The sequence below is a fragment of the Camelus ferus genome, chromosome 22 (assembly GCF_009834535.1).
Source record: "Camelus ferus isolate YT-003-E chromosome 22, BCGSAC_Cfer_1.0, whole genome shotgun sequence".
In the NCBI taxonomy this organism is placed as follows: Eukaryota; Metazoa; Chordata; class Mammalia; order Artiodactyla; family Camelidae; genus Camelus; species Camelus ferus.
The window spans coordinates 8,316,287-8,328,430 of NC_045717.1; the positions used below are offsets into that span (position 1 = coordinate 8,316,287).

The 12,144-nt window shown below is 46.6% G+C and overlaps 1 protein-coding gene across 2 annotated transcripts in view; it reads right to left on the reverse strand.

Annotated features, from left to right (window-relative positions):
- DOCK2 (dedicator of cytokinesis 2) overlaps nucleotides 1-12,144 on the reverse strand; it is a 371,427-nt gene that overhangs the window by 281,146 nt on the left and 78,137 nt on the right. For both annotated transcript variants that reach the window (XM_014563918.2, XM_032465120.1), the window contains one exon: nucleotides 3,489-3,597. In XM_014563918.2, coding sequence (XP_014419404.2) covers nucleotides 3,489-3,597 — 109 coding nt within the window. The remainder of the gene's footprint in view (nucleotides 1-3,488; nucleotides 3,598-12,144) is intronic.

Consider the following 12,144-nt stretch of genomic DNA (forward strand, 5'->3'; position numbering starts at 1 on the left):
TTTTAATGCTCTTTCCACCTTCTTTGGACGGCTGGCCTTAAATTCTCCATTGTGTTGTGTGAGCTACTGCCGTGCCAACTCTGAACAGTGAGGAAAACTACGGAGAGCAAGTCACGAGAGCCAGAAGAGCCTCAGACCTGAGAAATGACTTAGTTGGGCCCAAGAACTCACGATGGGCAAGGCTGAGACTGAACGAGATCATCCCTGCTCTGAACTGATGCAGGCATGCATCAGGGTGTCCACCTGAGCCGTCACCCAGCTGCAACTGTCACGTTTGAACCAGGAATGTCAATCCTTGGGATCCTTACTCTATGCTCTCATCCAAAACGTACGGCAGACATTACTAACAGATCACAGCCCTCTTTCCCACCTGTACCCTATGCAGGCTCAGAACCAAGGCTCCAGTCGTGCTGTACTATTTCACTGGGTAAAACTTCGCCTTCTTTTTTTTTTTTTTTTTTTTTTTTTCATAGCGTCAGTTCTTGCGAATTTATCCTCCTGGAAATTTGTATATGTTTCTTGATCCAACTGAATAACTCAATGTCCTAACACTGTTCAGCTTCATGCAACAGGGTTAAAAATACAAATATTCCCTTCCAGATTCCACTTTAGGAAAATTCCCTCGAAGCTTCTGCTTTATGATGAGGTAAAGGAGGGAGAGATATAAATGACTGAAAATTATTTAAACTGAACGATGTAACAGGCTTTGCACACCATGCTTTGCATTCATTACTTATTTAATCCTCTCAAGAAGTCTCCAAATTAGACAGACATTAGGCTTCCCATTTTATAAAAGGATAAACGAGGCCCAGGAAACTGAAATGATTCTCCCAGTGTTATGTGCCCAAGTGTGGACACCCCATTTCCCACCTGGGTCTCTCTGGCTCGAAATCCAAAGCTCTTTCTCCTGCAGCAAATGTCACAGTCTGCAGAAGGTCCCTTGTGGGAGGTCTGCTAACCTCACATGCCCTTGACCCCTCTCCCATCACCAGCTCATTCCTCACGCCCCAAAACAGCATCGTTTTTCAAGTGGTATTGCTTCCCTATCTGAGCATGACTTTAAACTCTTCTCTGACAACTTTTCAACAACCCTAGAAATAGGTGGAAAGCATCATTGATTTTATGTAAATCCCAGAAGCTAAATTTGGCTCTTAGAATAAATATAAAAAAAAGACAAAGTCCCTTTCCATGGCTCTGGGGTGGAAATCCATGAGGCGAAACCAGCATAATCTGGCCCGAATCCCAGGGAAAACAAGACATTTCTAACACAGCCACCCAGGCGTTAAGAACCTGGGTAAAAAGACTCACGCCAAAGCCACAACAATCATGTGAGTTCTCTGTCTTTGTGTAGCATTTTACAACTGGCTCTTTTACAGGCAAAGCTTACTTGATCCTCATCCGAACACTGAAGTTTTACAGATGATGAAACTGAGGCACTGAGAGGTTAAATTCAGCGTAAGGTCACACAGCGGATCAAGAACGCTTTGCTGACCCGGGTCTCCTCAGGGCCAGAAACTCTCACCAGCTCATCTTTGCTTCCTTGCTCCCTTTCTTTTCAATTCCTTTCTTTCCCTGCCTTCTTATTCCCTCTGTCCCTTTGTTCCTTCCCCCAGGACACCCGTAGCCAGTTCATCACAGGAAAATCGGTGCTGAAGCTGGGAAGGGAGGCTCCAGGGTGGCTCAATCCCTTGTCATTCTCAAGGTCACGTGGTCTCTCCCCTGGCAGCGCTGCCTCTTGGGGGCATCCACTCCTTTCTCCTCCCCACCCCGGCTTCCCCTGCTTGTCCCTCATTTCTCCTCCTGCACATTTCAGCTTCCTGGGAGCCTGTTTCAGACCTGACGCAATGCTCTAGCCTCTCTCGTCGCAGCCAGCCATCCTCAGCTCTCACCGGGCATCCTAAGACAGTGCGCCCTCCTCCAGGGAGAGGCAGGCGGGGGTACAGGCTCGGGCTCTTGTCACATGTCTTTCATGCTGCAGTCCCCCGCTCCTGTTACCCCCTTTGCGTCAAAATGATGAGGGTTTGAGGAATAGAAGGGAGACTGTTAAAAGGAAAAAAAAAAAAAAGCCTAGCAAGAGGGGAGAGAAGGTGAGAACTGTAAGACGGCAGGCCCAGCTCATCTCAGAGGAAGCACCCCCACCCCCAGCAGGCGCTAAATGTGCGGTATGAAAAGCAGCGTGATGTGGCAGCTCGGAGCACGGTCTTTGGCGCCAGGAGGGAAGAGATCCGAGCCCCAGCCACACCTCTCAGTGCACTGGAGCCCTTCAGCTTCCTCACCCATAAAACCGAGATCTGAACACCTATCCCAAGGGTTGTTCACTCAACAGACGCTTACCAAGCATTACCTAGGTACTGGGGCTGCTCTAGGTGCTAAGGGTACAGCGATGGACAAGACAAGCACCTCCCCACACACACATACACACACACACACACACACACACACAGGTTCCCAACATGTGTCAAATCAAAGGAAGCCATTAGCAGAGGGATTCCCAAACATTGCTTCATATTAAAATCAAGTGGGGAGCTTTTTAAACTCCCTTTGCCCTGGTCACACTCCGCATTGATTAAATTACAATGTCTGGCGGTGGTAACCAGACATCAGAATTTATTCAAGATCCTCAAATGACTTTAACGTGCAAGGTTTGGAATCCAGGGCGTTAGTAGTAAACGCTCCCTGGATAGACTTCTGCCTTTGCCTCCTCCCCTCCATCCTAGCGGAAGGCAAGTACCTCATTCATGCTAACCAGAGGCTGGGCAACCCCAGGCGTAGTGGGTACTTACATTAGCAGTGAAAAGGATAACTCTGATTAAAAGAAGAATCTGGATTAACTCACTGGTTTCCATAAATGTCTTTGGGTTTTCTTCTTGAAGAAAGAACTCACGAGGCAGCCCTTCCCGAACACGTGTGAATAAATGCTGTGAAAGTCATGAAGTCCCCCTGAAACAGCCTCTTCACTCAGCCTGTTGGCAGCTAAACTCCTCCTCCTCTTCAATAGGGTTAGCCTCGAACTTTCTCAAAGATTTACAGTCTACAGATTAACATCATAAACCACTAATTTAGGGGACTCCATCTCCAGACTATCTCTTGTTTATTGAGGAAACTCTCACCCCAAAAGGGGGTCTGAGTCTATGGTGTTGAGAGTAAAAAGTGGATGATTTAAGAGACTGCCACCTTAACTAGTCTCACCACTAGACATGGACCAGGTTTGACCTGCTTCCTTCCAGGGAGCAAAAGCTTCAGGGATGTTTACGAAGAGGCCCTGCTACCTTCATGGGAAACAAACAGTAAATATGCCTTCTCCTGCCCCGAGGAGCCCTCGGCGTTCCGGACCCTCACACCAAAGTGACCAGCCCAGAACTTTAATTCACACAGGGCTGGGTTGCATATCCAGGCAAAAGTAGACTTTATCTCATCGTGCTGTTATTTATCAGATGACTGAGGGAAACAACAGAGTTTTTGGGGGGAGGGGGGTTGTGTAAACCAACCTGCAGAAGGATGGTTGTTTTATATTGACTTTTCATCAGGTTGTTGATGGATTCAAAGAGCCGTCTCATGGATTCTTCAAACTCCATCTGTTCCTTGCCTTCATAAAGCCTGAAAGAAGACACACCTGAATCATTTCTCAAGCCAACAGGCAATCCCTTTGAAAGTGTGTGCCAGCCACAAACTTCATTTACAATTGAAAAGAGAAAGGGGTGGAGATGGGGGCCTGCGGGGAGAGGGAGTTGATTCCACTGCCACCGCAGGCACAGTCCTCTGGGGGCGGGGCGTGTCCACAGGCAGCACAGATACCATCTAACTGACAGCATAATGAACTGCCCCCTCCTGCCTTTTGTTTAAACCCTGAAGAACCTCAAAGGAATGAAATGTGTCCAAGCTGAGGGGACATTAATAATTTTACCTTTCTGCAAGAATCAGAGGGGGGACTGTGGTCATATCAGATTTTCAAAGTATCTTGGAAGCATCCAGGAGAAATATTTTGGGGTGCACTGCCCTTCCCCTCAGCCACGGGCTGCTTGCCGGAGGAATACGGTCACGCCCGGGCCATGTCAGGGGCTGTCTTCTTCCCTACCTTCTCACCTCAGGAGTGTGCCTGTTACCTCATTTACACCTCTTGTTTCTGATTATAAAGGCTCTGTGTCGATATTGTTAAAAAAAAAAGAAAAGAAAACATAATAGAAACGCACTACTGATGAAGTGAGACTCCTCGTTAATCCTCCCATGAGATGAGCGATTGCTGACATTCTGATGGATGTCCCTACAGAGATTTTTTGAGGCCTAATACATACATGTGACTTTTTATAGAAACCATCCCCTCATCTAAAATCAGCCTCCTTATTGCCCTCTTGGCCCAGCCTTGGAGTCTTGTGCAGCTCAAGGCCTCTCCAAACAAGACTTTATTTCCCACCATGAAAAGTCCACAGCCTAAGCTGTGGCATCCTGGGCGAAACACAGAGAGAGGAGCGCTCCGGTCTACGCATTCTGACAAAGAGGGGCTCCGGTCACAGCCCTACACAGCCAGACACCACGGGGCTGCTGCCGTGGTGAAGGTGCTTTCTCAGATAAAGCGCCGACTTGCTCAAGGGCTTTGCCTGCTCCATCAATCACAGGAAGGGCGGTCCCTCAGCGCCTCCTCAGCGCTGTCTCCACTCAGTCCCCACCCATCCTCTCGCCCCTCTTTTCATTCTGCTTCTCTCTCACTTCCTGTCCCTGTCTTTAAGCCTGTGTCTCTCTGCTTCCTTCTTCTGAGTATCAATTCTGATTCACTGTCAATCTGTCAATATCAATCTGTTCACTCTGTCTGTCGGTCCCTACGTTTATGTCTGCTGCTCACGCTCTCTTTGACTTCCTCTCTTTCCTCTGTCTTAGTCGCTCTCTGTGTCTCCTTCTCCTCTTTTTCCTCAAGTGACCCCTTCCTAAAGCCTCCTGAAGTAAGAGGCTTAAAAGGGAAGCCAGTGCTGAATGTATATTGCAATCCATTACAGGGACCCAGCAATTGGTGCTGACTTTCTGGGTATCTAGTTCAAGGTCATGGAGACAAGGTCATGGAGAGGAGCCAGGAGTCCTAAGTCTTGTCTCTTTCTCTCTCCTCCCTGCCCTACATTCCTTGTCCTGCCAGCACAGCGATGTCTGCCACTGAGGTTGTGTCTCAGAGTCATCAGCCCTGGGATCCAATCTCCACTTTGCCCAGTACTAAATGAAGACCTTATTAACAACAGCAAACATCACAGAGCATTACTCTGCCCCAGGCACTGTCTATATATATTAAATCATGTACCCTCATCAGCACACCATGACAAGGGGCCTCACCTTAACCCCCATTTTACAGATGGATGACTTAAACAACACGCCCAGGGACTCCACACCAGGAAGTGTTGGAGCCAGAATTCAAATCCGGCTGTCCAGCTCCTGAGCCCACCCTCTCCACCATTTTGTAGAACACTGTGCTCAGCCCTTTCCTGACTCTCTTAATTCCTGTAAGCCCCAGTTCCTCACCTGCAAAATGCAGGCTGCAACAGCACTGCGTCTGACGGTGGTAAGGAAACCAGCTCCCACGTGACATGCTCGGCACACGCCGGGCCCCGGTAAATGTCAGCCGTTGTCTTGCTGTTGTTAATTGTGGGAGTGGGAGTGGGAGTATTACACAGATGAGGACATAAAACAACCTTTCAAGAGGTTGAAACTTGCCCAAATCCCATCAAAGTGGAAAAGGTGAGACCAGGTCTGGCAGGGAGGAAGGGAGGGTCCTAATTCAAAGCAGTGGTGCCTTCTTTCCCTGTGAGCTTTTCTTTGTGCCCAAAGTTAGGATGGTCCATCCCCCAAGGCTTTTGCCTTGAAATCGGTTACTCTTTCCTCTAGCCACAGCTGCCTGAAAACATTTAATAAAATAAATCAAGCATTGTAATTCCTGTTACTGGTCTATGGTGTCTCCCTCCCAGGCATGGTGACCTCATCATTATATATACATATATGGACTTTCTCTGCAAGGTTTACCTATTTGTATATTTGCACGTGGAGGGTAGGGGAGGTGGGGATCCCACTGGGTCCTCTTCTTGGGAACCACCTGTGTTGCCCACAAGAATGGCCTCCAGCAGCTTTTTCCTGCTGGTTGACCCTACCTAGCCCCCCACCTCCCACAAATGAAAAATCCCATGGCAGCTCCCTCCCTGGAATACATGCTCCGAGTCATCTTAGTGGCAGTGCTCCAGGGGGAAAGTTCATGAACTCCTGCTGAAGAGATCCTTGAGGCTACCCTGGTTCCTCACATCCCTGGGTCTGGTTACTTAATTCATTTTGGATTTTGTGAGCTGAACAAATATCCTTCCTATAAACTCCCTTTTTTGCTTAGACCAGCCCTGGCTCTACTCACTGTAACGCCTGTCTAAGTCAGAACTCTGCAGGGTGAGATGGGCTTCTCTGCAGCTCCCTGGGGTCCTAAACCAAGAGCTGCTGGGAAGGCCAGGGAATACTGAGTCCATGCTTCCTATTGTACAGATGAAGAGACTGAGGGCCAGAGTGGGGAGGTGACTTGGCTTCACTACCAGCTTTGAAATGTTATTTGACTGAGGTGGGAAGGAAAAGAGACCTTTAGGCTGTAATAACAAATCAAGGCCTTCCACTCAAATTCAAACTTTATAGGAAACTGAATTTAATTTCTACCAGCAGGACATTGTGAATTGCTCTAGGTCACAGACTGTGCCAGGGCTATAGCTCAACCCAGAGCTCAGCATCCTTCTCCTTCTGAGAATCTAACAGGGCAGGACAGACGACACAGAGCCCATGGGGCCAAGACTAGGGCATCTGCCTCAGTGGGCATCCAAGCTGCTCCCTGTTTTTCATGTCACAAGGAAAGCACCTTAACACCACAGTCTAGCCCAGGGCAGGAAATACATTCTACGCCCATCTAAGTTTTACAAAGGGTAAAAAGCAATTCTGTGGGGACGTGGCTTGAATTTGACAGTGGCTACACCATTAAACAAAACTGCTGTAGTCTTATCAATCGTGTGTGTGCATGTGTGTTAATTTTCAAGTCGGGGCTTTTAATTGGTGGGAATGAGAAGAACAGTTGAAGAAAATGACTCCAACTGGGAAAAAGAAAGGAAGCAGAAACCTATTTAGTTTAAAGCGTTTTGCTGTCTCGCCAGACTCCTCCCCGCACTGGCTGTGTGGCCTCAGACGAATTACGTCTCTGAATCTTACTCCTTTTGTTGATAAAACAGAGATGTGATGCTCATTCAGAGGTTTATTTCAAGGTGGAAAAAAAATGAGATAATGCCTTTCACATGCTTAATACTACAGCTGACACTTCAGTAAATACCAGTTATTCCTATACACAGAAGTGATCATATAGGCAAACTCTCTGATCTAAGTTACATAAATAAAAAGGAGTATTTCTTAGAAGGAGTGAGTAAGGAAAAATATACATGAGGGTTTTAGACAATATAGAAGAAATAAGGGGCTGATGGGGGTGTGGGGGGTGGGGCATTCAGCACTGTGGAACCTCCCCTGAGAAGCTTGAAGAGGAAGGAAAAAGAAAGCCTCGCCCATCTGCACGGCCTTGAATGTGGCTCTGAAGTCAAGGGCACAGCAGTGTGGTTTCAAGGTCCCTCTTTAGCACTTGTTCTTGCACATAGCTTCAGGAGGGAAACATTCTTCCTGGCTTCAGAACATCTAGAAAGATGCTTTCGGAAACCAGCTGATGCTGCCAGGGAACGAATCACTGAAGGGCCCGAAGGCTCTGACCACAAGGAAAACAGGAACAACCTGCGAGGCACTCACTGTTCTGGGGCGTGCGAGCCCGACCGCAGCAGGGCACTGAGCTCCCAGGGCTGAGACAAATATAGAGCTACTCGGATGGCATGTGATTCGTTAAGGAGACCCTGTGCACAGCTGAGCACTCACTAAATGCAAATGGGGCCCCATATGGTGTGTACAATGCTTTGCACCACCTCCTCCACGCAGGTACATAAAACAGAGATGCCAACCTCAGGCCAGCAGCCCAGGGAAGCAAAATCAAACCAAGGCAAGCTCAGGCTGCAGAAAGCCAGGAGGAAGATTTACCTTAGAATCCAGGGTGGAGCATTTCCTGGCACCTCGGCCCCTTTTCATTCTCTACACCTCGGCCACTTCCAGCTCCTCTGAGCCACATTCCCAGGCAGCCTCCTGATTTCTTCCCTGCCTCTTAGAGGCAACACGGACATTTAAGTAAGTCTGCATAGCTTCCAAACCCTGCTCTGCCACTTCTTAGCTGGGTGATCTTGGCTAAAGTTCTTAATCTCTAGAAGGCTCAGGTTTCTCACTAGTAGAATGGTACTAGTCCTATACAGTTGTCCTGCAATAAAATAATGCCCGTAGAGCAGCGAGCACCATGCCTGGCACACAGTTTACACTCGATAAATAGTAGCTCTTGTTACACAGTATCACTGTTTTCTTCTGGAGCCACTCCTTTTTGCTTTCTAAGCCTCAGGAGGAAGGAATCATAAGGAGGAACGTCATAAAGACAATTGCCATTAATTGAGCACCAACTGTGTGCCAGGCAGTGCAGTGGAGACAAGAGGAATTAAGACTCAGCCCCTATCCCCAGGGAAATCATGATGCAAACCAACAGGTTAAGCCATGTATTGGCACACAGTGAGTAAAACTGAAAAATGAAAGCTTAAAATTCTTATTGAGCATTTCTGCAGGGTCAGGCATGGTGCTAAGTTCTTCACATAGATTAGCTCATTTGACAGAGGCTACCTTTACCCACCTTTTGTACATAAGACAAAAATTAAAGAGGCAAGAGCAAGGGGAACAGAGGCTGAGAGGAGGGAGCAAGGGCTCTGGCCAAACACAGACCACAGGGAGCACCTGGTGGATGCTTCTCAGCCCTCAGCACCCACCCCCTCCAGCCACCACCACAGCCTGTCCCCTCCCCTCCCTCCTCCCCCCTCCCCGCAGCAGTCCCAGACAAGCCTCCAGGATTAGACCTGGGCCTGGCTTGCCTCTGTCTCCCTCACCTGGTCACATCTTTGCTTAAATTTGCTCTTGGCAAGACACACACCTGACTCATTTCACAAGTGCCTGGGAGCAAGACCAGATTAACTGGAAGGGTCTAAAAATGAAAACTCTATCTTAAATGTCTCCGTGATCTTACACGGAACTGAGCAAAATTACTCAAACAAGGAGGTCACCCCACACCATTCTGTTACCTTGCCACACAAGGGAAGATCTTTTTTGCCCCCAGTGATGCTAGGCACACGAGGAACACCATAGAAGGGAGGCCACTTATTTCAAGAATTTCCTTAGATTCACGATAACGCACAGTGCACGGCATTTAACGCAGACTATCATGACGACGGAACTTCCGGGTCTGAACACCTCATTCTTTACCGTCCCCACCTGCTTGCCTGCCTTCTCCGCTAGAGTGTAAGCTCCACGCAGGCAGAGATCAAGGCTATCTTGTTGTAATATCGGCATGTCTCGCAACAGCCACGGAACATCAAAAGTGAGTTTTAAGCAAGTGCACCAACAAATGATAAGGTTTTAAATGAATGAATCTCAGCACTTTCAACATGGCTGTACAGAGATGTCCCATGAGTCCAGAACTCACAGCAGTTCAGCTAATTCTAATGGTACCCAAACAACATCTTGAGGATGGCACTGACAGTCACCTTCAGCCAGGCCAGTTTTATTTATTATTCTTACTTTTACCACCAAGACGACTACTACCACTGCTAATAGCTGCTACTTATTAAGCATTCACTGTGCACCAGGCACTATGCTGACTGCACAAGGTCACCCAGCTAGTACGTAGCAGAGGCAGGATTTGAGCCCAAGAGTTCTGGCTCCAATGTCTCGCTCCTTTAACCAGTAGGCAGGGCTGCCTCCAGGGAACAGAGTGAAGTAAGAGCAGATGACTGGGACCCAGAACACGTCAGGGTGGGTAGGAAAGCACCATTTGCTCCCAGGAGGATGCTATGGGGCTGTCTAGGGAAGTTAGATGGCTGGCTCTAACCTTTTTCTGTCCAAGCTCTAAATCCAAGGTGACTTGGCTGGTGTTCCTACTCCTGAGCCAATAATTCGCTCTATTACAGGAAGTGTAAATTAGTGACTTTACAAAAAAAAAAAAAAAAGCCATTAAGTCATTGCTGGTTTCAGAAGAGTAATTACTCTGGAAAATTCACAGCACTCTAAAACCAGAATCTACCTATCTCTCTACTCACTCTCTCTCTCTCTCTCTCTCTCTCTCTCTCTCCCCTCTCTCTCTCTCTCCCCTCCCAAGCCCTCCCACCCCACCCACAATTTGGGATAAAGAATAACTGTAGCCAGACCAGTGGCAGAGTCTGTCTGGAAACCATCCTTGCATTTATTGATCCTACTTACAGAAAGAAACCCTTCAGTGCACTCAGCAAGCACATTTAAATCAAAGCAATAGGGCTGGAAAGGGCTCATGAAAGAGAGGGTCCCCTCCCTGGTTCCCCTCTTCCCCACATGGTCACCATCATCACCCCTTCTCTCACCCAACAAGGTCTGCAGACCTGAAACAATCAGAAACTTGCAGATTAAGACGTGGATTTGTGGTGCAATGAGACTGGCGTGAGCTGTGCAGCTCAACAGTAGCCAGAGAAAATTTCTTTTGAACCATAACAAAGTTGAAATGTAAAGCGTTATTCTCAGAAGAGAAAAAGTAAAGCTGTATCAGTAAGAAGACTATGTAAGGAGGGGCGAGGATAACCACAGAGCTGCCAGTGTGAACCGTCAAGCCGCCCTAGTGGCCGGAGAGTATTGCCTGCAGACGAGCAGTCGGCAGGCAGGACTCAGACCAGTTCCTGGTGCCAATCCTTTTGTCAATGACAGAATTATTTCTACTTGAGCTGTTACTTCTCCACAATCTGACATTTGAGGAGGGACTGCCCCTCAGGACAAACTGCGAAGAAGTCTCACTAAACAGTCTTCTTCCAGCAAATCACCCCAGGGAAGAATGATCTGTGGGTGAGAAGGGGAAAAAGACAAACTCAACATGTGGGGAATCCCGTTTTGAAAAACGTCTAGAATGAAGGAACAAAAATTAATGCAATCATTAAGGAAAAACTGCCTCAGATAGAAGCGTAAACAGCCTAAATAAAAAAAAAAAAAAAAGAAGTTAACAATATGGAAGAAACGAGAGAAAAACAATCCATCTAAAACATTCAATGTACTTTTAAAATATGGCAACCCTATGTAATAAATTAATAGTAAGTAGGTAATAAAATGCAGGCGAAAGCCTTGAAAAGAACTCTAAGTTATGAATAGAGTGTGATGTGTGCCCTGTGCCATCCTTCATTCTAAGAGGATCGGCAGCCTTTATGTAATTTGGCAAGAAGAACTAAGTTGTATGTCTGCACTTAGGTAAATTTCTCCATTAGCATGAAAAACGGTATTCGGGGTTTTTCCCCTTAACATAATTAGAAATTGAGAGTTCCAAAAGCAATGTTCCTAAGGATAGAAACACACACACACTCACACACACACACAGACATCCATGGTTCCAAGACATACAGAGAAAAATACAGTTTATATCATCTACTCGAAAGGGAAGCTAGTACTCAGCACAGTCTTCCCAGTTCTTTCTCATACAAAGTTGGTCTACAAAGTTTGGGTACTTAAAAAAAATTAGGTTTTGACCACTTCTCTTAGCATTTCTTCCTTTGTTTTTTTTTTTTTTTTTTTAATGAACTGGGAAGTGTCCATAATGTCTTTTTTCTTTTATTATTGTGTTGAAGTATAGTTGATTTAGAATATTGTGTTAGTTTTGGGTGTACAGATGTTGATACAGTATTTCTGCAGATTATATTCCATCACAGGTTATTATAAGATAATGGGTATAATTCTCTGTGCTATACAGTATATCCCTACTGCTTATCTATTTTAAATACAGTAGTTTGTATCTGTTAACCCCCATTTCCCCTCCTTCTCCCCTTTGATAACCACAAGTTTTTCTGTATCTGTGAATCTGTTTCCACGTTGCAAATACATTCATTTGTATTATCTTTTAGATTCTACATATAGGGGATAACATAGAGTATTTGTCTTTCTCTGACTTATTTCCCTAAGCTTAATATTCTCTAGGTCGTAACAGAAAAGGTTAAGTCGCAGAATGATTACACGCATGTCCACACA